This window comes from Pantherophis guttatus, chromosome 15 (genome assembly GCF_059756535.1).
Source record: "Pantherophis guttatus breed Tessera chromosome 15, ASM5975653v1, whole genome shotgun sequence".
In the NCBI taxonomy this organism is placed as follows: Eukaryota; Metazoa; Chordata; class Lepidosauria; order Squamata; family Colubridae; genus Pantherophis; species Pantherophis guttatus.
Window position 1 is genome coordinate 6,018,750 of NC_142077.1, and position 26,251 is coordinate 6,045,000.

At 48.4% G+C, this 26,251-nt stretch overlaps 1 protein-coding gene across 2 annotated transcripts; it reads right to left on the minus strand.

The window, feature by feature from the left end:
* Positions 1–1,702: 1,702 nt before the first annotated feature.
* KLHL17 (kelch like family member 17) lies at positions 1,703–24,943 on the minus strand. 2 transcript variants are annotated; one of them, XM_087878896.1, is made up of 12 exons: positions 24,526–24,943; positions 16,264–16,523; positions 15,361–15,482; positions 13,763–13,984; positions 11,659–11,775; positions 10,406–10,619; positions 9,267–9,411; positions 7,875–8,042; positions 7,394–7,482; positions 6,812–6,885; positions 5,502–5,683; positions 1,703–4,460 (listed from the first exon to the last, which is right to left on the minus strand). In XM_087878896.1, the coding sequence occupies exons 2-12, from the start codon at positions 16,472–16,474 to the stop codon at positions 4,232–4,234; spliced, it is 1,773 nt and encodes a 590-aa protein (XP_087735022.1). In that variant the 5' UTR covers positions 16,475–16,523; positions 24,526–24,943; the 3' UTR covers positions 1,703–4,231. The 2 variants fall into 2 exon arrangements, with proteins under 2 accessions (XP_087735022.1, XP_034263033.1); XM_034407142.3 differs by lacking the exon at positions 24,526–24,943 and having other exon boundaries at positions 16,264–16,555.
* Between the last annotated feature and the right edge of the window lie 1,308 nt (positions 24,944–26,251).

Sequence of the window (26,251 nt, forward strand, 5' to 3'; positions counted from 1 at the left end):
AACATCCCATACGGTGGGGTGTTTTTTTTTGGCAATTTCCATTGTTTCCTTCCGACTTCCAGCAAAAAAACCCCACCCATGGGTGAAAATGGGACGGCTGCAAAAAAAAGCGATCTGTTTAACGACCGTAATTCCGGGCTCAATTATGGTCATAAATGGAGGACTTACCTGTAATGGTAATTCAGGTGGGAAGTTGAAAGCTAGTCTTGAATTAAACTAAAGGGGTGGAGAGAGGGGGAGAAAGCGAGGACGTGAGTGAAAAGGGGCTTCCAAGAAGGATAACCACTGCCAATTCCTTTCGTAGTTACGGCTACCGTATCCTCCATCGTTACCAAACCCGCCATCTTTCCTTGCGCTCCAATCGTACGTTGAGGATCGTAGCATCTCTCTTCCGATTGGCAAAGACGCCACTGAAACGTGGTAGCAAAAAAAAGGAGGCAAAGAACCAATCCCTTTGGCCGAGGCTCTCCGACCTTGGGTACTCTTAAGACGGGTGGACTTCAAGTCCCAGAATTCCTCAGCCAGCCATGCTTTGGCTGGGGAATTCTGGGAGTTGAAGTCCACCAGTCTTAAAGGACCCAAGTTTGAAGGCGCCATGCCTTTGTCCTTCCCATCTCCGCAAACGAAGTGACTCCTACATAAGGACGTCCTCTGCAAAAGCATCTTCTCCCACCACCCCAAAAGGAAGACCCCCCCCGCCCCCAGGGACCCACCCAGTGGTAGGATTCAAGTAATTTAACAACCAGTTCTCTGCCCTAATGACAAGCTGGGTGGGCGTGGCCATGGTGGGCGTGGCCAGGGGTGTGTGACAGGCAACACTCGGCCTCCTGCACCCTCTTGGGAGCAAAAAACAGGCCGCGGGGGGGACGCTGCCCACCCCCACTGCCTGTTTTGGGCCTAGTAGGCCTCCCTGCAGCCTCCTGGGAGCAAAAACGGGCCGTGAGGGGTGGGGTGTCACGCTGTACCCCCCTGCCCTTCTTTGGGCCTAGTAGGCCTCCCTAGATTTATCTGGAAACCAAAATGGGGGACTCCTGGAAGGGGAGGGGCAGGGAGGAGAGGGGCGGGGCGGGGCCAGCTAGAAATTTAACAACCGATTCGCCCGAACCGGCTGAATCCTACCACTCGACCCACCCAAACAAGGTTTTTTTCTTCAATTCCTATATTTTCACATTAGGGACGTGAAAAACGTCATCTGGCTGGTAACACTTCAATTGTTCCTCTTCAAGAAATTCAGAAACTGCTTGGGAAGAGGGAGGTATCCACGGATAAATTACAGAAGGGCAAAAAAAAAAATCCCTGACGTCTGTAACTAGGATCAATTGGGAATATCTGATTTGTAGGCCAGAAAGATCTTGAAAATGGATATTGCCTGGAGAAAATCCTAGCTTTTCCGCTAGGTTTTGCCTGAGTGTTTCTCAGGCTTGGCCCCTTTAAGACGTATGGACTTCAACTCCCAGAATTCTTCCAGCCAGCTATGAATTCTGGGAGTTGAAGTCCGCCTGTCTTAAAGTGACCAAACACTGCTGTAAACAGCATGAAAAGGAATTTTATCAACATCTTCCGATGCAAGCATTTTCTACCCCACTCCGGCACAAACGGATGAGAAAGACCCATAGGCTTTGCTCCCCATAGACAACCTGCCCCACTGAAGGACCCCAAAAGCAAAGTGAAGGCACTTATAAAAAAAACAAAACACAGAATACTGTGAAAACAAATTTCCCAAAATGAATGCAGCGGATCAAACTCTGATAAATGGTTCCCACCCCGTTACAGCACTCAGGATTTGCAAAACTATGTTTCCGGGTGGAAGGCCGAGCACAATGCCAGACGAGCTACAGATTTACAGAAATTGTCCGTTGGAAATGTCTTTTTGCAAAAATGCCTTCGAAGCTAAGCCACGATGCTTATAAATCTTAAATCATGGATACAGAGAAGCCCAGCAAAGCTGCCCTTTGGATTCACCCTTGGTGGCAAGCAGGCCACGGTTTGTTAATTGTTGTTGTTTGTTTGTTTTTTTCAAATCATGGCTTATATGAACGGTAGGATGTGTGGACTTCAACGCCCAGAATTCCCAGCCGCGGACATCTTGGCTGGAGTATTGAAGAAGAAGTGGGCCCATAAACTGTGGTTTGCTAACAAAATATGGCACCAAGCATTCGGCAGTCTGTTTGTGATCGTGGCTTATCCAGCTAGGGAAGTTCACCAATCGTGGTTCGTAAAGCAGATCGCAGGAGGATGTGTTTAATCGTGGCTTGATGCATAAACCTCACTGCTGACCCAGAACCCCCAAAATTTGAAGCAAATTTGAATGAGGAATCTCCGAAGCTTGCGAGTTGGATATTCAGTTCAAGCTGGCCCCAACCCTATACAGCATCGTTGCAAACTGGCCCAGTGAACATCACAGTGAAACCAGCGACAAAATAAATAAATCAACACACAAACAAACGAAACCGAAAAAAAAACCCCCAGAAGCAGCAAAGGGGTTACTGGTAGAATAAGCATTGGCTGACTTACGAAGAGCCTCTGGGTCATAGCCTCTCCCGCAGAATTCTCATTTTTTGCACCCAAAACGGCAAAGACAAAGAGAGATCATCCATACACAGTGGCATCTATCTTCAAAAAACTTTCTTTTCTCTCTCTCTCTCTCCCCACCCCCCGATTTTTTCCACGCCAGGCTAGCTGGCATCCGAGCTGGGCTTTGTAGTCCAAAGCGGAGGGGTAAACAGTACGACAATTAGAACTTCTTCAAGGGAAGTCCTGAAACGTAGTGCATTTTCCTTGCGTTCCAAATAATCCTCCCAAAATTTTAAGTGCCGCACCATGTTACTCTCCGTGAGAATTATTCCTTTTCGACCGTCTTCTTAGCGCTTGGAGAACAAAATCCACGTAACGCAATTAATATTGTGTAGTTTCACACTCCCTTCCAGGAACGAGTGTGGCAGCAGGATAATACTCTGAAATCAAGACAACTTTTTTTTTTAGGCGGGAATTGTTGGGACAAGCCTGGCCCGGTTACGGTGCCAAAAAAATAAAAATAAAAAGACGAGACGCACAATGCCGAATTGGTCCATTCAAAAGGAAGGCTGTGATTTAGGCCACACTTGGTTAATCCACCGGGATGATTTTCCCACAAAAGTTTTCCCTTCAGGAGATTGCGGCCACGGTTTTTGACTTCGCAGCAGATTAAGCAAAGCGCCTCCCCGCCATTTTCTGTCCTGCAAACCCTCCGATTTAAATAAATAAATGAATAAGGGAAATAAATAGGGAGGAGAAGGCAGGCAGGCAGGCAGGCAGGGAGCAGATTGGCTGGCAAAGGTGAGCAAATAAATTATAAAGGCCCCCCCCCATCGTCGGGCACGTCCAACAACACAAAGCAGGGGGGAACCGGAGGTGAACAGTTAAGGAAATGCTACTGGCGCACCTCGAGACGTAAGATCCACTCCACAGAGTCCACAGTAGACACCCCCCCTCTGTCTCCCCAAATCACCAAACAACTTCGACCAAATTCTTCCCAGTTCAGACAAAGTGCAAAGCCATGGAGACAGCTCCAGACACGTGCCGGGAAAGATACTACTAGGACGATGTCTGAATTGGTGGCCTACAGATGGTAGAGAACATGGAGAGGAGGACCTGTGGATCATCTCAGCCCTGTTTTCGTGTTAAGGCATCCTTTTCTCTAGACACCGAGGTGAGAGGCCTCCTTTCGCCCGCACACCTCCAATCGTATACTGTTAGGGTTTAGTTAAGAAGTTTTTGGCTAATTGTGATGTTCACAGCTTAAGGTTCTGCAGTTGGCACACAGCCTCCGCGAATAACTCCACGGTTGGCGTCGTCGGCTTTAGCTCGTGGCAGTACCTTGATTTTTGCGCCCTTATCAATCTCGGTCCCTTGCATGAGATGGATCTGGAGATTGACATCCAATCGTGGAATTCGACGGTTGTTGTGAGTCTGGTCTACGAGAACCAAGGTAGCATCGGTCTACGTTGCGGTGAGATCAACAATGGACGAGTGGAGAATTCTCGGTTTCGGTGGTCTTCTTCTCTCTCTAAGTAGGTCTTTTTAAGGAGACTCCCCCTCTTGGAGCCGAGCCAAACGTGGGCCCCCGGGGAAAGTCTCTGGGTGCAGCACCCCCCTTCACAGAGATCGGCTTCCGGAGGGGCCAGACCAAGCCGGCTTCGCGCTCCGACAGACGCTGCAGTCCGGGCGAGGTGAGGAACGGCAGGGTCCTTCGTCAAAGACTCGTCGAGGACACTGAGAGGGTGGGTGAGGATGGGGGTGGGAAGTTGAGGAGTTCCAGGACTGCCACCCCCACGCTGCTGCGCCGGGTGAACATGCACGAGGCCGCCACCCACTTGTTGGTCCGCGGGTTGTACTTCTCGATGGAGTTGAGGCTGGAGCTGCCATCGTTCCCACCCACAGCGTAGAGCCAGCCTTCCATGGCCACCAAGTCATGGGTGCTTCTAAAAAGAAGAAAGGAGAACAACGGAGTTGGAAGGGACTTTAAGAGTTCCCTCAAGCAGGAGAACATCTGGCTATAGCTAAACTCTAGCAGATGTAGCTTCCGCCAATGGAGCTTCTAACCCTACAAGACTCACTTAAAATGGGTGGAATGGAGGTGGCTTCAGACTCCACCATAATCTTCCTTCTTCCTACCTCAGCTTTCCTTTTCCTTCTTCCTTTCCCTTCCTCTCTGCTGTACTCTGCCTGTGTTTGTACTTACTTACAATCTCTCCTCTCTACCATGTTAGAAGAACCACTCTTGGTATTGTATATATGTCTCATGTGTTATTATGTACCGTATTTTTCGGAGTATAAGACGCACCAGAGTATAAGACGCACCTACCTTTTTTGGTGAGGAAAAGAAGAAAAAGAAATCTGCCTCTGCCTCTAAGTAATTTTGCCTCGTTGCAGCAAACAGCAAACAGCCGACTTTACTTTCAGTTTCGTTTTCAGCATAGCTTGATTAGTACAAGGAAAAAAAAATCTGCTCCCAGCAATTTACCTCTTTGTAGCAAGCAGCAGAGCCCTGCGCAAAAAGGTTGAGAGCAAAACAGCTGAGAGTCGGGAGGCCGATCCAATCACAGCTAATGAGGCTGTGCTGAAGCTGAAAGGAGCTGTTTTTTCTTGCTGTTTGCTTGCAAGGAGGTAACTGCTGCGAGGCAGAGGCCAAAGGGTGGGGCCAGTGGGTGGGAGGGGCTATATTTGGTGTATAAGACACACTTAAATTTTCACCCCCTTTTAGGGGGGAAAAAGGTGTGTCTTATACTCTGAAAAATATGGCATATAAAGAGAAGTTAATGAATCCTGTTGCATCAGTTACCCTGGGCGTGCTTTCTGGATTTGATTGCTGCAACAAACTCCGACACTCCCTTCTTGCTAAAGTGGTGGGCTTCAGATTTTAAGATCTCGCCTTCCACATTTAAGAGGGCCAGATTTTAAGGTAGGAAGTGGAGATAACTTGACAGTTGGGACGCCGCGATCTTTGGGGCGCTGCTCCCTACCTACGGATGTTCATGGGGGCCACACTTTCCCACGTGTTGGTTTTGGGATTGTAGCGCTCCACCGAGTTAAGGCAGCTGGTCCCGTCGTTCCCTCCGGCCACGTACAGCATCCCTTCCAGGACGGCCACGCCTGCACTACTCCGGCGGCTCAACATGTTGGCAATGGGTGTCCAGGTGTTGATCTGGCAGATGAGAAACAAAGGAGAGGTTAAGAAAACCCAAACTCTCGGCTTGCCAAAAAAAAATCAGCTTCAAAAAAATCCTCTCCTCCTTTTTTTTGACTCGTAAGAGAATAGACCTGAGGATTCAGAGTTTTGTTTCTTCAGATCTTTCTTTCTCTTTCTTTCTCTTTCTTTTTTCTTCCTTTCTTCCTCCTGTGTTTCCTCCCTCCCTCCTTTCTTTTTTCTTTCTTTTCTTTCTTTTTTCTTCCTTCCTCCCTCCCTCCCTATTTGTTTCCTCCCTCTTTCTTTCTTTCTTTCTTTCTTTCTTTCTTTCTTTCTTTGGATGTTAGTTTCTCTTGCGGCTACGTAGGGATTCTAGGCTGATACCCAGCGGTGGGATTCAGCCGGCTCGTACAGGTTCGGTAGAACTGGTAGCTAACGTTTTGTGCAGTTCAGCAAACTGGCTGAATAGCGAGGTTATAAAAAATAACCTCGCCACGCCTGGCCCCTCCCCTCCCAGCCACTCCTTGCCTCACTGCCCAACTGCTCGCCAGGCCATCCAGCTGCTTGCCCAGCTGGATGGCAGGGCAAGTAGCTGGGTGTGACAAGGAAAATCTATGGAGCCGACTAAAGAAACTGGTTAGTCAGAAGCGACTCAGTAATAAAACCCAGTTAATAGAAGCCATCATTCAATCTTGGTTTCACATAACAGCTGCAGAACTCAAAGGCTTGGTTCACTCCATGGGAAGACATTGTAAGGCCGTCATCCATGCTAAAGGTTACCCAACTAAGGATTCACTGACGTGGTGATAATTTTTGAATATCTCATTTTTTTCTACCTGTTTCACTTTTCTTCTTTAGACTGTAGCTGCTATTCTAATAGCAAATCCTTCATAAAAGTTATTGCATTATTAAATTATTATTGAATATTATTTATTATTATATTATTAAATCTTTCCATTGATATATACTTTTATGGCACTACCGCAAAAAAAAAAAAAAGGTGCTGTTATTAGCTAGTTTTAGAAAATACACTTTTCCCAAAAGGTTTCTACAATTTTGTATTCTATTAGGGCTCATGCCATCAGAGCAGGAGAGGGGTGTGTGAGAATCCTGGCCCACGTTTTGCCTTCCCTCCCCGCCCTTTACCTGCGGCTCATACTTCTCCACCGTTGCCAAGTGTGAGGAGCTGTCGTATCCCCCGACAGCATAGAGGTTGCCATCTGTGATGGAGAAGAAGAAGAAGAAGAAGGGGAAAAAGCAACTTGTAATAGATCACCCGCCATCCAGAGTGCCTGTCTCCAGGAAGTCCTTGATTTATGACCACAATTGGGGCGGGGACTGGAAATCTAGTCCTAAATCATCGTGGTTGTTAAGTTGAGATGCCGATGGGTCCATTAGTGTTTTTTTCCGACATTTTTCACGGCAGTCATGAAGCGGTCGTTAAACGAATCCATACACTCCCCAATAACTGTCTTACAAAGGAGCAGTGGTGGGATTCAGCCGGTTCGGGCCAGTTCAGACGAATCGGTTGTTAAATTGCTGGCTGGCCCCTCCCCTCCCCTTGCAGGAGTCCCCACATGGCCCGTTTTTGCTCCCAGGAGGCTGCAAAGAGGCCTACTAGGCCCAAAACGGGAGATGCGGCACAAATCTTCCCAGGCCCTAAGACAATCACAATCTCTCGCATCCTTAAAAAATGGGGAGCTGTTTTGAGGAAAAAGCTGCCCTTACCTAAGGTTGCTATGCGGACGTATCTCCTTCTGGTGCTCATAGCGGTGATACTCGCCCAGGTGCCGGTTAGCGGGTCGTATCTTTCAGCACTGGGACATATCAAGAGAAAGCAGCAGAATCAATAGCTCCCAGGAGCCAAGCATTTTCAAAAGGCAAATTATTAAAAATGATTTAAGGATGGTTTGGGGTGGGGGGGAGTGAGGCCGTTGTATCCAATTCACGGTCGGCTGACTTAGCAGGATTTTGTTTATTTTTTTTCCCCCTCCTCTTTCTCCTAACATGGTCTTCTCTCTCTTTTACGTCTAGGATTATCGAAACGACACGGATGGTGACTTGCACCCGTCCTGGTTCCATGAAAAATGAGACGTTCACCTTGGTGGTGGGTTTGACGAGGGTAGGTTTGGAGGAGAAGGATCTAAAGAGCTTCCTTGGGAATGGGGAAACCTGGTAGACCTTCTTGAACTTTGAAGGGCCCCTTTACCTGTTCAGACACGAAGCTCCATCGTAGCCCCCCGCGGCATAGAGGAGGCCGTGCAGGGCTGCCACCCCAAGGCAACTCCGTCTGGTGCCCATGGAGACCTCCGTCTGCCACGAGTTGGTGACGGGGTCGTAGGATTCAACGGTGGCCAAGTCAGACGTTCCATCATAGCTGCGGAGGGAGAGAGGGAGAGGGAGGGAGAGAGGGAGGGAGGGAGGGAGAGAGGGGTGGAGAAAGAGAGGGAGAGAGGAAGGGGAGAGAGGAAGGAGAGGGGAGAGGGAAAGAGGAAGGGAGAGGGAGGGAGGGAGGGGGAGAAAGAGGGAGTTTGGGGGAGAGGGAAGGAGAGAAAAAGAGGGAGGGAGACGGGGGGAGAAAGGGGAGAGAGGGAGAGAGGAGGGAGAGAGAGAAAGAGAGGGAGGGAGAGGGAGCGAGGGAGGGACAGAGAGAGAGGGAGGGAGAGAGGGGGAGGGAGGGAGGGGGAGGCAGAGGGAGAGAGAGGAAGGGGAGAGAGCAAAAGAGAGGGAGGGGGAGGGAGGGACAGAGATAGAAAGAGAGGGGAAGGGAGGGAGAGAGGAGGGAGAGAAAGAAAGAGAGGGAGGGGGAGGGAGAGAAAAAGAGGGAGGGAGAAAGGAGGGAGAAAGGGGGGAGGGAGAGGGGGAGAGGGAGAGGGGGAGATCAAGAAAGGGAGAGGGAGGGAGGGAGATAGGGGAGGGAGGGAGAGGGGGAGGAGGAGGGGGACAGAGGAGGGGGACAGAGCAAAAGAGAGGGAGGGGGAGGGAGGGACAGAGAGAGAAAGAGAGGGGGAGGGAGGGACAGAGAGAGGGAGGGAGGGACAGAGGGAGGAGAGGGAGGGAGAGAGATCCATTTTTAAAATAAGAGTACAAATGGCCACAGCGAAGGAAAACTTTGGAAGAGAATAAGGAAAGGTTAATTGAAAATTAGAAGCTGGAGATGTTTTCCTCTTAAAAAAAAAATAAATGAAACGGCCCCGACAAGCCAGGATCCCCTCTTGGTGGCATCTCCACACCCTTCTCCTGGTGGCCACTTGGCCTGGCCTGATCAGCCCACGCTGGGCAAGCAAGGGCCGCCCTCTGCTCGACAGGGGGAAAGTGTCCCATGCCGTATTTGGAATGCTCTTCCGAGAAGACCTGCTAGATGATCTCTTAGACACCTGGAAGACCTCTGCCTTCTTCCTCCCAAACCCATCTCTGAGCCCTTTCCGTAGCTCGGTGCCTCTTTTAAATCTTGCTGCTGCCTTCGCCTTCCTCCTTTCCTCGCTCCCCACTTCTACCCCGCCCAAGCTGTTCCATCCAAATATCAAATAACGGGAGCCATTCAAGGAGCATGGCGGCCAATTCTTCCTTGGGGTGGGGGGGGGTGGGGAGTCTTCCTTACCCTCCCACAGCATACAGCTTGTTCCCGATCGCCGCAACTCCCACTCTGGCCCGTCGGGTGGACATGGAAGCGACCATGTGCCAACGGTCAGTCCGCGTGTCGTAGGCTTCGCAATCCCCATGGATGGCAAAAAGGCTCCCTCCGCCTGCAGGAGAGAGAGAGGGAGGGAGGGAGAGAAAGAGAGAGACAAAGAAGGAAGGAAGGAAGGAAGGAAGGAAGGAAGGAAGGAAGGAAGAAAAAAAGAAAGAAAGAAAGAAAGAAAGAAAGAAAGAAAGAAAGAAAGAAAGAAAGAAAGAAAGAAAGAAAGAAGGAAAGAACCATGTTTCTCAAGCTTGGCAACTTTAAGAGGTGTGGACTGGGAAATTCTGGGACTTCAACTCACAGAATTCCTCAGCCAAAAATTGTAGAGAAGATACTTTTTAAGAAATATCAAGACTATCCATCCATCCTTCCATCCTTTCTTCCTTCCTTTCCTCTCTCCCTCCCTCCCTCCACCTCTTTTTTTCTTTCCTACCCTCTCTTCCTCTTTTTTCTCCCCTTCTCTGCTTCCTTCCTTTCCTCACTCACTCTCCTTCTACCTCTTGTCTTTTCCTTCCTCCCCTCCTCTTCTTCCTTCCTTTCTTTCCTCAATCACTCTCTCCTTCTACCTCCTTTCTTTTCCTTCCTCCCGTCTTCCTCTTCTTCCTCCCCTCTGCTTCCTTCCTTCCTTCTCTCACTCACTCTTTCCTTCTATCTCTTTTCTTTTCCTTCCTACCCTCTCTTCCTCTTCTTCCTCCCCTCCTCTGCTTCCTTCCTTCCTTTCCTCACTCACTCTCTCCTTCTACCTCTTTTCTTTTCCTTCCTCCCCTCTCTTCCTCTTCTTCCTCCCCTCTGCTTCCTTCCTTCCTTCTCTCACTCACTCTTTCCTTCTACCTCTTTTTTTCCTTCCTACCCTCTCTTCCTCTTCTTCCTCCCCTCCTCTGCTTCCTTCTTTCCTTCTCTCACTCACTCTTTCCTTCTATCTCTTTTCTTTTCCTTCCTACCCTCTCTTCCTCCTCTCCTCTCCTCTCCCTTCCCTCCCTCCACCTTTTTCTTTCTTTCCTTCCTTTCTCCCTCCCCCCTCCCTCCTTTCCTGCTCTGCTCCTTCATCCAGGCCTTACCCACAGCAAAGAGCACCATGCTGGCCCCCTCACAGCGCCGCGGACGTGTCCGGCTGTTGCTCAGGACGGCTCTCTGCTCGGGCATCAAGTGGTACTTGAGGGCTTCGATAAGCAAATCTTTGCACTCCGAATGATGCCGGACCAGAAGTTCGGTGTCAACGTTGCTCATCAGGAAATCCCGGCTGAGCAAAGGAAGACGGACGCACTTCATGAGCTGAAAAAGGAAGGATTAAAATCCAGAAAGGGGCTAAAGTAGGCCTCACACGTGAGGGGGAGATTGCCAGAGGTTGGGGAAAAATGGATGAGAAGGTCAGCTTTTAACTTCAGAAGCTTCCATCTCCTCAATTCTGCTTCATTCAAATAAGTTTCTCCGAGGGAGATGCCCTTCTAGGGAAGGTAAGGGTTTGTCTAGATGACCTTTTAAGGACCCCTTTCAGCTCTACAGTTTCAGGAAAGTACCAAGAACTGCGGCCACCACACAAGAATCGGCAGAGAGAATTAGAAAGACCGCCAACTTGTACCTTTGAACTGCTTCTGGGGTCCTACATTTAGGACAGTTTAGGTGGTGGTGGGGGGATCACAACTCCCCTAATCCCCAGCCCGCCTGACCCAGGTGGTCCAACAGACTAAGAATGATCGGTCCTTTGGCTCAGCAGCAGGTTAAGGACAGCTAAAAGTTCTCTGTTGGTCAAGGAGCCTTCCATTTCTGATTTTTATGATCGTTCCCATTTTTGGTTTCAGTCAGGGGTGAAATCTACTTACCTTCCCTACCAGTTCGGAAGGGGGTGTGCCATCATCATGTCTGATTTTTGACCCACTGCGCATGCTCAAAGCCTTCTGTGCACGCGCAGAGGGTCAAAAACTGGTTACTTTTTGCCTAAAACCAAGAAGTAACGACGTCTGGGCGGGCGGGCAGAGCCTTGCACTCCCGCCGCTACCAGTTCGCCAAACCATGCACTGCTGCCGCTACCAGTTCGCGCGATCCAGACAGAAATGGCAGGATTTCACCACTGGTCTTAGTGCTGGAAAAGCATTTTCGATCCAAACAGGAAAGGCCTCTGATGTGAAAAATCCCCCAAAAAAGGTATATTAAAAAAAAAAATTCGGTATTTGGGGAATAGCGACGTCGGGAATCCTTCAAGAAACAAGACCCAGATTTGTAAGCATTAAGGAAAGACCTCTCCCAGGAGATAATTCCAGAGCATCCATCTTTTCATCAAATGCTTACAATTTTATCTTGGAAAGCAACGTACTCGGGGAATATTCTGCTTCCGGCTGTCCACATCGTGCTTCACCCAGCTCAAGACGGCTCGGTAAACTTCCTCTTCCGAAGGCACGTTGAGGCTGTCGCTGGAGATGAGATCTAACACCTGCCCACAGGAGGAAAAGAAAAAGAAGACCGTATTTTTCGGACGATAAGACGCACCGGAGTATAAGACGCACCAAGATTTCGAAGAGGAAAACAAGGAGAAAAAAAAAAGATTTTGGCCTCCGCGCCAGGGGTGGTATTCACTAACCTTTGCTACCAGTTCGCACAGGGCCTTCCACTCATGCACAGAGCATCAAAAACGTGGATAAATGGGACGCGATTACATCTGGGTGGGTGGGCGGAGCCACCCACATCTGCCGCTACCGGTTGACCCGAACCGGATAGAACCGGCTGAATATCACCACTGCTCCGCGCGTCCAGTTTTTGCCCTCCCCAGTCCCCAGGAGCACTCTGCAGGCCTCCTAAACCCTCTGCGCATCCCGTTTTTGCGAAAAATGGGCCTGTTTTTGGCAAAAATGAGACGCAAAGGGTGGGTTTTGGGAGGCCAAAAATGTTTGTATTCGGTGTATAAGATGCACCAACATTTCCACCCTCTTTTGGCGGGGAGAAGTGTGTCTTATACTCTGAAAAGTACGGTATTTGGAAGTTTGGGTCTGAGAGGGTGGAATTAACTTGGATAAAGACAATTCCGAGCAATGGATCCAAGGGGATAGAATTGACTTGAACAAAGACAATTCACAACAACTGGTCAGCCTGGATCCAAGAGGATGGAATTGGCTTGGACCAAGACAATTCTGAGTAGTGGGTCTCCCTGTATCCAGGAAGATGGCGTTGACCTCAACGAGGACAATTTGAGCAATGAGTCTCCCTGGATCCAAGGATGGAATTGACTTGAACAAAGACAATTCTGAATAATTAGGTCAACCTGGAACCGAGAGAATAGAATTAACTTGGATAAAGACAATTATGAGCAATGGGTCAGCCTGGATCCAAGAGGATGCAATTGACTTGAACAAAGAAAATTCTGAACAATTAGATCAACCTGGAACTGAGAGGAGAGAATTGGCTTGGATAAAGAAAATTCCGAGCAATGGTTCAACCTGGAACTGAGAGGAGATAATTGGCTTGGACCAAGACAGTTCTGAGTAGTGGGTTTCCCTGGATCCAAGAAGGTGGCATTGACCTCAATGAGGACAGTTCTGAACAACGAGTCTCTCTGGGTCCAAGGATGGAATTGACTTGAACAAAGACAATTCTGAACAATTAGGTCAACCTGTAACCGAGAGAATAGAATTAACTTGGATAAAGACAATTATGAGCAATAGGTCAGCCTGGATTCAAGAGGATGGAATTGGCTTGAACAAAGAAAATTCTAAACAATTAGATCAACCTGGAACTGAGAGGAGAGAATTGGCTTGGATAAAGAAAATTCCGAGCAATGGTTCAACCTGGAACCGAGAGGAGATAATTGGCTTGGACCAGGACAGTTCTAAGTAGTGGGTTTCCCTGGATCCAAGAAGGTGGCGTTGACCTCAATGAGGACAGTTCTGAACAACGAGTCTCTCTGGGTCCAAGGATGGAATTGACTTGAACAAAGACAATTCTGAACAATTAGGTCAACCTGTAACCGAGAGAATAGAATTAACTTGGATAAAGACAATTATGAGCAATAGGTCAGCCTGGATCCAAGAGGATGGAATTGGCTTGAACAAAGACAATTCTGGACAACTAGGTCAACCAGGATCCAAGAGGACGGAACTGACTTGAACAAAGACAATTCACAACAGCTGGTCAACCTGGATCGAAGAAGATGGAGTTGACCTCAACAATACTGAGCAAGGAATCTCCCCGAATCCAAGAATGGAACTGACTCGAACAAAGACAATTCCGAGCAATGGATCAGAGAGGATGGAATTGGCTTGGATAGAGATAATTCCGAGCAATGGCTTTCTCTCTCTCAACCTGGCATGCTAAGAGGGAATTCCTCTCCTTCAGACTGGGATTTTTTTTCTCGGAGGGACTTCAGGACTCCCGACCTTCAGTATCCTTTTACCTCCACCTGGACACCTCCCCTCCCCCAATCTCACCTGTTTGAGAGGCAGCAACATAAATTCCTCCGTCTTGGAGACATCCACAAAGTGCTGCAAGACGTACTTATGCGCCGATTTCAAGAGATCGCTGCAGGAGTGGGTGTCTGCAAAACCTCGGATGCCCAGACAGTTGGAAGGATCCAATTGGCTCAAGAGAAACTTGCAGCAGGCATCACGCACCCCGTTCAGCTGCAGGAGGCTGGCTGCAGGAAGCAACGTCTGAAGAAGAAGAAAAAGAAAGAAAGAAAGAGAGACTCTTGGCTGCATTCTTGTGGCCAGGAGTTCCACAGACAATCCACAATGTAGATCTCACACTGGGCAAGGATCAAAACTACGGGGGCTGATTAGGCGGTTGCAATATGCCTTCCGTTTCTTCCTTTTTTCCCATCCTGTCTTTGTAGCTTTAAAACATTTAAAACATTCTGGCTGTTTCCTTTGAATAACATTGCATGGTGCCATCCTTATGTATGTGTGTGTGTGTGTGTATATATATATATATATATATATATATATATATATATATATATATATATATATATATATATAGGCACACATACACATACATACATATATATCTATATCTATATCTATATCTATATCTATATCTATATCTATATCTATATCTATATCTATGTAAAAAATTAAAATCTCGGGTGTTTTCCCGCGTCATTGTAAATAAGTTGGTTAAAATATTTAAAATCCTGGTTAAAATCCCATCTTAAAATCTTCTAAAAATCCTTACAGAGCACAGAGTACAGATTTTAAGCTGGGATTTTAACCAGGATTTTAAATATTTTAACCTACTTATTTACAATGACGCGGGAAAACACCCGAGATTTTAATTTTTTACATATGCACACCCGCGAAAACTTAAGAAGACATATATATACCGTGTTTCCCTGAAAATAAGACTGGGTCTTATATTAATTCTTGCTCTATCAGGACTTATTTAATTAGGTCTTATTTTCTGGTTAGGTCTTATTTTTGGGGAAATACGGTACTAAATGCATCCATCTGGCTGACAATCTTAACGGGCTTATTTTGGGGGTAAGGGCTTATATTATAAGCATCCTGAAAAATCACACTAGGGCTTATTTTCTGGTTGGGTCTTTTTTTCGGGGAAACAGGGTGTGTATATACACACACACACACACACACATATATATTCAAAAAGCTGCATCTTCTGTCTAAACTCAGTGGTAAAACCTCTAATTTTTAAAGATACCTGTGATAAAGAGCAGAGAAGCTCGGAACCGATTTGCACCGGAATCCAAGGCCAGGCACCCTGAGAAAGAATGAGGAATACCGCCCCCCCAAACACCTCAGCGTTCTCAAAACACTTCGGTGAGTTCCGATTGGCTGAAGACGGTCATGGGGGGACGGCTGGGATGAGGGGGAAACTTTTCTGTATCTTTTGAGCCTGACTTTACTACAGCCAACCTCTTTTTTTAGTAAAAGAACCTTTCAGTTCAACCAAATGGGAGTCGAGGGTTTTTCTTTCCTAAGGGATCCGACTGGAGCAGGCCTGACAGTGCTCTTCCCTCAAAAGCGTTGTTGGCCCACTTTGAATCCTCGCTGGATGGATCCGTCCTTACCTGGACGTTCCCTTCTCCCACCACGATCTCAGCAGTGTAGGCGTACTGGACTAGCTGTTCCAGAGCCTGCGGATCGATATCGTGGAGCGTGACGTGCGTTTGACGGCTCTCACTCATCTCATCTGCGCCAATAGATTAAAAAACAATGGTCGGGTATGGAATTGGGTTTGGCAAGCCTAGACCAAAGAAGGTCTAGAGGTGACACGACGGTGGTATCCTAGTATTTGAAGGGCTGCCCCAGAGAAGAGGCATTCAACCTATTTTCCAAAGCAGCTGTAGGCAGGACAAGAAGCAATGGATGGAAACTAATCAAGGAGAGAAGCAACCTGGAATTAAAAATAAACTTATAGGGGAGGCATCAACAAGTTTAGGAAAGCCCCCGCAAAAGTAGAAACTATCTTGAAAGTAGATCTCGAATCCCGTTCATCTTCCTTGGCCAACATCTGATCGACTTAGCCCCAAGCCTTACTCTCGAGGAGACCTCCTCCTGAGGAGCCACTCCTGCCTTTTGGCAGCTCTGCGCGCCCGTGCATCGAGAAGAGGCTCCTCCTCTTCGTCCTCTTCACTTATGGGAGCTTCTGGAGGTTCTGAAGGCCCTGGCTGAATCCCTGCCTCTGGTACCGCATCTTCTCCAGCCTCCTCACTGTCTGACTCGAGTGCCAGCTGCACAGGCTGCTGACGCAGCACCATACCAGCCTCCTCGCTGTCGGAATCAGCTACTAGCTGCACAGGCCGCTGACGGGCCACAACAGATGGGCTATTCATCTGATCAATTAAATAAATGCAAGTTTAGTTGCAGGTCGAGGGCTGTCCCCACCCAAACGGGTTTGCAGCTGAATTTCGGTTAGGTGTAGGCGGGAATTTGACCACGAACCCTTCCCCCCCCCACCCCCAGATACTTGCTTGTGAACATGGCGTGGAAGTAGGGGCTGCAGGAGGCCAGCACCACTTTGTGCGCCTTGATTTCCTTGGCGGCCACGTGCAACACGATGTCGCACAGGAGGCCCCGTTGCCGCATGCGGTTCATGCAGACGAAGGCGTCGTGGTAGTGCCGCTTGGAGTTGTGGGAGATGCTGTGGCCGTCCCGGTTGAGCAGCTGCATCCCGTTCTCCATGGCGGCAGCCGGCTCGCTCCTGGCTCGCGGCAACGCCCTTTCGGCCTCTCTGCAGAAAATTAGATTCAAGTGATAGTCCTCAACTCATGACCAGCAACGCAATGGTTAAACGGACACGCCGGTCTTTCAGTGGGGCATGGAGTGTTTTAGGGGTGTGGGGAGGCCCTTGGAGGGCTAGTGCAGACACAGGCCCACCTGTCCTGGCCTCCCAAGGCCTCCCGCATCCCCAAGACACCCGGCATTCTTCTCCCTGCACTTCAGGATTCCCCCACCCCCAAATCAGTGGTGAAATCCCAAATTTTTTTTTTTTTTACTACTGGTTCTGTGGGCATGGCTTGGTGGCCGTGGCAGGGGAAGGATACTACAAAATCCCCATTCCAGAGGAAGGATACTGCGAAATCTCCATTACCACTCCGCTCCAGAGGAAGTATACTGTAAAATCTCCATTCCCAATTGGGCAGTTCAAATCTCACCTCAGGCTCAAGGTTGACTCAGCCTTCTGTCCGTCCGAGGTGGGTCAAATGAGGACCCAGATCATTGGGGGGCAAGAGGCTGACTCTGTAAACTGCTTAGAGAGCAGCACTGTGAAGCGGTATATAAATCTAAGGGCTATTCCTTCCTTCCTTCCTTCCTTCCTTCCTTCCTTCCTTCCTTCCTTCCTTCCTTCCCTCCCTCCCTCCCTCCTTCCTTCCTTCCTTCGTTCCTTCCTTCCTTCCTATCTTCCTTCCTTCCTTCCCTCCCTCCCTCCTTCCTTCCTTCGTTCCCTCCCTCCTTCCTTCCTTCCTATCTTCCTTCCTTCCTTCCTTCTTTCATCCCACCCTCCCTCCCTCCCTCCCAGTGGTTAGTGCCCACTGCCAGGAGTTCAATCCTGACCGATTGGCTCAAGGTTGACTCAGCCTTCCATCCTTCTGAGGTGGGTCAAATGAGGACCCAGATTGTTGGGGGCCATAGGCCGACTCTGTAAACCACTTAGTGGGTAAAATGAATCCTTCCTTCCTTCCTTCCTTCCTTCCTTCCTTCCTTCCTCCCTCCCTCCCTCCCTCCCTCCCTCCCTCCCTCTCCTTCCTTCCTTCCTTCCCTCCCTCCCTCCCTCCCTCCCTCTCCTTCCTTACTTCCTTCCTCCCTCCCTCCCTCCCTCTCCTTCCTTCCTTCCTTCCTTCCTTCCTTCCTTCCTTCCTTCCCTTCCTCCCTCCCTCCCTCCCAGTGGTTAGAATGCAGTATTGCAGGCTAACTGCCCACTGCCAGGAGTTCGATCCTGACCGATTGGCTCAAGGTTGACTCAGGCTTCCATCTTTCCGAGGTGGGTCAAATGAGGACCCAGATCATTGTGGGGGAAGGAGGCTGACTCTGTAAACCACTTAGAGAGCACTGTGAAGCGGTATATAAGTCTAAGTGCTATTGCTATATTGCTATTGCGATTATTCTACGCTCTACCTGTATACAGATGTATTCAAGTGAAAAAAAAATACAAGGTGTGCATGAAGCAAGATGCCCCAAATTACGACAAAACAGCCAGCAGATTTGCTGTAGACCCCTCCCTGCATGCTTGCATCGAGACCCTTCCCAATTCCCTATGCTCCATTGACTGCAAGGGGCGCTAGGTAGCTAAAAATAACCCCGAAAAGAATCTCTTTTTGCTTATTCTGGCAAAAAAAACAACAACCCAAATTTGCTCAAGAGCAGGTCTTTGCGTCATAGTGGGGAGGGCGGAAGAATCATCACCCCCACTCCCCACCTACTCACCCATGCCCTGTCTCCCTTCCCTGCCTCTGATTGACAGACGGATGCCAGGCAATGCAAGGTTTAAGCCTCTCGGCAGAGAAAACACCCAAAATAGCAGAGGTGGGCGCTTCCTGCAGAGAGTGGGGGGTTTGATGGAGTGGGGACTCCCATCTGGAAGGAGGGAGGGGGAAAAAGAGCGCCTGATGGAACGGAAACAACTCCCGAGAGCCACCCACACAACTGTCAATGAATCGTGCCAACGTGTCTGCGGCCTTCAGGATTGCGGGGGAGGCCGAACACACAGCCGGCTGGGTAATGAATGGTTGAGAAGGACCGGGAGAAACCTCGTGGTATCAGGATTCCTGGGGGGGGAAGGGGGGAGGCTAGACTGCTGCCCTCCCTCGCCTCCTCCTCGCAGCTGTTTTGAGTGCAAGGAGCACCATAATTGGGTCTCCCATGGCCTGGTGCGATCCGCACGAACTCTTAAATTAGGCGAACGATCGCGGGCCAGCCTTTGTTAAGTGTCGTTCTCGTTGTCCTTCATTCTAGGAAGAAGGCCCCGAAGGTTTCAGTGATCATCTGGGCTCCTGATTGGACCTCAAGGCCAGCGAGAATCATCCGGAAAAAGGTAACAACGCAGGTTAAAACGGGGAATAGAAGAATCCATTCAGGGTTTCAGCAGAGCAACCTCTCTGTCTCTGGGCGCTCTCCAAGGTGCTGAACTCATTTCTTTACCATAACAGGTATCCCTCGGCTTATAACCACTCGTTTAGTGACTGCTCCGAATTACAAAAGCACTGAAAAAAAAGGGACTTACACTGGTCCTCACCCTTACAACCACTGGTCGTGTGATTGAATCGCTCGCGGCTGGCTGTTTCGGGGCTGGCAGTTCCAGTGCTTGGTAACTGACATATATTTATGATGGTTGCACCGTTCCAGGATTGTATGATTATCATTTCTGACCTTCCCAGTCAGAATCAACAGGGGAAGCCAGATTCGTTTAATGACCGCATGGTTCATTTAACGACTGCAGTTTGCTTAAGAAGCGTGACCCCCCAAAAAAGGTGCTAAAATCAAGTGTGACTCACTTAACATACACCTTGTTTAGCAACCCGGGCCCAAATTCAGTCCGTTAAGTCAAGGACTACCTATTCTTAAATAACCCCATCTCCTCTGCATATAACATCCAGGTCCTCTTTCCTCTCCTTGGAAGTACGGCAAAAGAGAGAAAAGAGTGGAAAACTTAAAACGATATCAAAATTCAGAAAGCAACTGCCATTGAGGAGAATTATACTCTCCAATATTTTCAGCAGGTGCTCAAATTGCCTCTTAGCACAAGGGTCCCCGAGACCCTCAAGGTGGACAATTAAATCACTTTGCAAAATTTAAGAATTTTAAGACAATTACGATTATTCCACCAAAGGGGCAACTCACAGTTGGTTCTTGTAATGCTTTGCTCAAATCTGCAGCCACCAGTTGAGGGGGCATGAATTCTGCACGTGCTTAGAGGCCCACTGGTAACACAGAGAGTCCTTGACTTATAAGAGTTTGCTTAGTGACCGTTCAAAGCAGGGGTGAAATCTACTTACCTTCCCCACCAGTTCGGAAGTGAATGCGCAGAGGGTAAAAAAAGAGTTTATTTCCTGGTTAAAACCAGGAAGTAATGACGACCGGGTGGGTAGGCGGAGCCTCGTGTTGCCATCGCTACCAGTTCTCCGAACCATCCGCCGAACCGGTCTGAACCGATAGCATTTCACCCCGGTTCAAAGTTACAACAGCACTGGAAAATGTGACTTATGGGTGTTTCTCATAGTTACGACCTTTGCAAACATCCCCAGGATCACATGATCCAAAATTCGGACGCTCGGCAACTGGCTCACGTTTATGACTTTGGCTGTGTTCTGGGGGGATCACATGATCCCTTTTGCGACTTTCTGATTAGCGAAGTCCACGGGGAGGCCAGATTCGCTGAACAACCAGGTTACTGACTTAGCAACTGCATTGATTCACTTAACGATGGTGGTGAGAAAAGTCGCAAAAACGGGGCGCAACTCGCTTCACCAACGTCTCACTTCACAGCAGACGTAATTGGGGGGGGGAGGATCAATGGTGGTCGTAAATCGAGGACTACCTGCAGTCGTCTTTTCTAGCCTCACATTTCACCTTAGACACGTTTTGCCCCGATCTTTCCATTTGCATCTCTGCCTGCTGCAGTCGTGGGCTTCACGTAATTTAACAACCGCTTCGCCCAGCATTGAAAATGTGAGTGCGCACGCATGCGGCTTTCTGTGCGTGCGCTTTGCTCATGCGCATGGCTTGCATGCATGCACGTGGCTTAGAAAACGTGGCTAAATAGGACGGCGTAGCACCAGGGTGGATGGGTGGCACTGCAGGTCCCTACTTCCGGTTGGCTCGAACCGGCTGAATCCCATCACTGGCCAGCCAGGAAAAAAGCTCCCATCTCATTTTTGAAGGGAGCAGCTCCTCCTCCTCCTCCCCTCCCTCCTTTCCTTTGTAGCCCTCCAGCTCCCCTAAAAATAGCCCCGGTTGTGAATAAGAACATGACGCAAAGGCCAAGATTAATCTGCTTGCTAATACAGGTAGCTTCCGAAAACAGCTGAAAAAGTTCCAACTGACATTTCAAAGGGCTGCAAAGCCAGCCTCGACATCCACGTGGGCCAGAGATTGTGGCATATTGGCAAAGCACAACACAGCAGTTGCGTGTCTGACCTGGCAGGGGGTGCTCAGAGCTCGAATTTAACCAGGGGCACCTTCCCCAATATTCTTCATTATACCCCCCAAAAATTATTGACGTGCATGTGTGTTTTTGGCCCTCACGGCAAACTGTTTCTATTGTAAAGCAGAAACTGATGGGATTCAGCCGGTTTGGGTGAATCGGTAGAAGCAATCTGTCCAGGCGCAATTCCATCATATATAGCTGTGTTTTTGACACACATGTGCTTAACATCGCATGCATTTGTGGACGGCACACATAAGCAAATTGCCGTGTTTTGTGATGCCGCGCACACACATTTCTGGTGCTGGGCGAACCGGTTGTTACAGTATATGAAGCCGACCTCTCGTTGGACTGGATAGATTCTGCTTGAAGTCATAAACATGAAGCAAACTTTGCACAAAAATAAACTGAGGACATTCCAAGCAAAGAAGGATTGATGAATAAATGCTGGAATGTAGGTAGTTCTCAAGTTACAACAGTTCATTCAGTGTGAGCTGTGCTCAAAGTTACGACGACGCTGAAAAAAGTGACTTATGACCATTTTTTTCACACTTACGACCGTTGCAGCATCCTCATAGTCACCGGATCAAAATTCAGACACTCGGCAAAAGGTTCACACTTATGACGGTTGCAACTATTCTGGGGTCGACCTTCTGGCCAGCGAAGTCAGTGAGGAAGCCAGATTCACTTAACAACCGCGTGACTCACTTAATAACTGTGGCGAGAAAGATTGTAATATGGGGCAAAACAGATGCTTCACTTAGCAACATAAACGTGGGGCTCATTTATGGTCGTAACTCAAGGACTACCTGTATCGGTCAATCGATATCCCTTCTGAATGTAATTGGCTACATTCAGCCCTGGACATTTTCCAGCAGTCTCTTATTTTATTGGGTTTCTTTCTTTCGCTTGAAGATGACCATCGATTCAGTCAAATGCTTTCGAGATAATGAAAGGAGGGGGGGTGGGCTAGATGACCTCCAAGATGGTCCCTAAGTTCTAAAATTCTGAACGGAGCATCTGCTCAAACTCGCTGCATTGCTGAAGTTTATAATTTAGATTATTGGGAATCTGCCAGCAGAAATGTTCCAGAATTGTGACATTATAGTGCACCAGTTATGCTAGCAAAAACTGGGGGGCGGGGGGGGCGGGGGAAAAGACTACAAAATCAATCTAACGTCTAGCTTAGAAGACCCCATAAATCGTCCCCAGTTGTCCAGATCTCTAGGTTCAGAACCAAGGTGGATTTCCAGAGCTTAAGCATTCAGCTTAAGATCTTTGTCCTGGGCATAACTGATTGATCGCTACTTGAAATATTTAATAATTTAAACGCAGGCTGGACAGAAAAGCCAGCTGAGAGCGAGGACATCGGTGAATGCTCCATCAGCGAATTCTTCAAAGTAATTACTTGGAGATACGACGGGAAAAAAAACCACCCTGGGAAAAAAGCAATCATATATGAGTGAACTCATGCAGAGACCCAACAGGGATGTTGCAAAATCTCTCTCCTTTACGTCAACGCTGGGATGCCGGGATTCTGCCGTCTGAACTTTGCCAAATTTCTCTCTTCCAAGTCAGGGTTGAGGGCAAAGGGGGTATTCAGCCGGTTCGGGCGAATTGGTAGTAGCGACTTGCTGGTGAGCTGGGCTGAGGATGGGCCCCCGTGGGCACAATCCCGTCCTATATCGCTGCAGTTTTGACACCACATGCATGTGTGGACGGTGCGTGCGAGCGAGCGAATCGCCGTGCCGTTTGACGTCGCGCGGACGTCACATTTCCAGTGCTCGGCGAACCGGTGGTGACCGAATGTGAAGCCCATGTTGAAGGCCTTAAACCCTGCAAGGAGCGATTTCCAAAAACAATTTTTTTTGGGGGGGGGGAAAAAAAAGCAGAAGACGTTGCTGCATTCAAGAGCCAGGTGTGACGCTGCGGCCTTTCCTGATGCTTTCACAAACCAGCTTAAAAAGAACCCGGATATTAGCCAAGAACAAGCCGAGTTTCCCTCCAGCTTCCCGCCGGCAGCTGCAGCTATAAAAATCCAGGTCAACCCCCCCCCACAATCCATAAAGCGCCATTATTTATTTACAAGCATTTCTCTCCTCCCCCCTCCTGCTAATTTCCATCCCCTCCCCTCCCTCCCTCCCTCCCTCTCTGCTTCCTAGCTTGACCTACCAAAAAAACCAGGACTCACCGTCTGCCCCCCACCCAATTCAAGCTGATCTAAAAAAGTGTCACATTTTTGATGTCACCCCCTTTTTTTGGGGGGGGACGACAGACTGACGGGACGGTTGCATGTCTGTTTGTGTGTGGGGAGGAGTAGAAGAGGAGAGACAAACCCTACACGCCCAGAGATTTAAGGAGAGGAGGGGGTGTGCGAATAACCCCCCCCCCTCCTTAAAGAGCTGCCATCTCTTAAGCATCCTTTATTATGGGATGCTTTTATTTTTGGCTAGCACAGATTTCTTCCATCCTGGGAGACAGCAGGATGGGGTGGCGGTGGGGGGGGGAGAGAGGAGAGTGGGGGGCTAGGAGGGGATGATGGGCATTCCCTGCCCTTGCTCTTTGTTACCCCCTCCTTAGGATGCCATTTGCAACCCCCCCATCTCCCCACACCCCCTCCATCCCACAATTTGCACAATCAGCAAGGTGCATGACGCTGTTTGGGAGTGGGGGGGGAGAAGAGAGGGAGGGGGGCGTCGTGCAGGGGGAGACTGCATCCGTCTGGCGGCTGAGCCAGTCACCTTAAATAACCCCCCCTAGTTTTCCCCAACTCAGCCAGGGAGGGAGGGAGGGAGGGAGACAGGCGCGCCTCTCTCGCTCCCAGCCGCAACGCGCAAGCGAGACCCCCCCTCCCTCTTTTTTTTGGCCTCCCTCCTTCCCCCTCCCCACTCAACAGTGGGGCAGATCTTTCAGCAACGCCCCTCCCTGTCTGTATCCCCCCCCCTTTTCCCTATCTACTGCGGTGCTGCTTTTCCTTCCTCCCCCCCCCCCTTATTCCCAGTGATGGATGATTGCAGAAGGAGCTTTTGGCTCTTTGGTGCATCGGAGCTTTTGCAATGCTAGGGAGACCCCCAGATTTGGGGGGGGGGACTGGGAGAAGGGATCAAGCTCAGGCTGGCCTTGATCGCCCTCCTCCCGGAGGAAAGGAGACTGTGTGTAAAATTGGGGAAGGGGGGTCTCCCCACAAGCCTGCAACAAAGGCAGCTTCCTTTTGGCTCTTTGGTGCATCGGAGCCTTTGCAATGCTAGGGAGACCCCCAGATCTTGGGGGGGGGGGCTGGGGGAAGGGATCAAGCTCAGGCTGGCCTTGATCGCCCTCCTCCCGGAGGAAAGGAGGCTGTGTGTAAAATTGGGGAAGGGGGGTCTCCCCGCAAACCTGCAACAAAAGCAGCTTCCTTTCAACCCTGCAGCCAAGGGGGACTATGCACTGTCATCCCACATCCACGCACGACCCTCGGATTTCTCCCTCCCTCCCCCCCCACTTCTTTGCAGACTGGGCTGCTGCCTGTTCAACTACCCCCCCCCACACCCCACACCCCAGCATTGTTCTCTCCCCCCACCCACCCCCACCCCATACTGCAAAAAAGACTCACCCAGTGGGACCCTCCAGGGTTAAGCAGCAAAGGTGGCCAGCCTGCTCGGGCACTTTGTTCTCCAGATTGATGGTTTTGGGGGTTGGCAAAATTCGCCCCGGGGGTTTTAAATAAATAAATAAATAAATAAATCCGATGGGGGAAGGGGGCAAGGAGTGAGTGGGTGGGGGGTGGAAATGCCTCCCCTGCACCTTTTTTCCACCGGCGCCTGGTGCTTTCTCTGCTCCGAAAAAGACAAATCACTTTTGCTTTTGCTCTCCCTGTATCTCTCTCTCTCTCTTTCTCTCTCTCTCTCTGTGTCTCTCTTTCTCTGCTTCCCCCCCCCACACACAGCAATATGACAGGGGAGTGTTGGGAAGGATTGCTGTGTGTGTCAAGTCGCCGCCCGCTCTCCAATTCTCAACTGGTGGCCGGCTTTGGCCTCGCTCTCGCTCTCTCTCTTTCTCTGGTCCACTTCGGCCGTGATGTCAGTCCCTGCAATAGGAGGAGGCTGTCACTCAGTCCCTCTTGTGGGAAGCAGCTGGCTTGAGAACAGTGTTTCTCAACCTTGGTAGCTTGAAGATGGGTGGACTTCAATTCCCAGAATCCCCCAGCCAGCGCTGCTGGCTGGGGGATTCTGGGAGTTGAAGTCCACCCATCTTCAAGCTACCAAGGTTGAGAAACACTGCTTTAGAACAATCCCGATCGCGAAGAGAAAAGGAGATTTTTTGCATTTTTATTTTATTTTTTATTTACTGCTGTCTGCAAGGAATATCAATCCTTCCATTCCCCCACTAGATCCTGTCAGAGCAGAAGAAGCTTCTTGGATGAGGAGTGAAATGTCCTCAAAAGAAAAAAAAAAAACAAGGAAGTCCAATCGCCTCCTGAAAAAAGCCCCTTTGGGACATCTAAGTCTTTTATATATATATTCACACACAAACACACATACAGACATATACACACACACACACATATATATATACACACACATATATACATGTATACACACACACACACACACACATATATACATACATATATACACATATATATACACAAATATACATACATTTATACAATATATATGTACATGTACACACATATATACACACATACATATATATATAAACACATACATGTATATAAAAACACACATATATACATATACATGTATACACACATATATACTCACATATTATATATAAACACATATATACATGTATACACATACACACATATATATATACATACATATATACACATATATATACACAAATATACATACATTTATACAATATATACATATACATGTACACACATATATACACACATACATATATATATAAACACATACATGTATATAAAAACACACATATATACATATACATGTATACACACATATATACTCACATATAATATATATATATAAACACATATATACATGTATACACATACACACACATATATACACATATATATACACAAATATACATACATTTATACAATATATACATATACATGTACACACATATATACACATATACATATATATAAACACATATATACATGTATATATAAACATATATATACATATACATGTATACGCACATATATACTCACATATACATATATATATATATATAAACACATATATACATGTATATATATACACACATATATACATATACATGTACACACACATATATACTCACACATATAGATGGCACAGTGGTTAGAGTGCAGTACT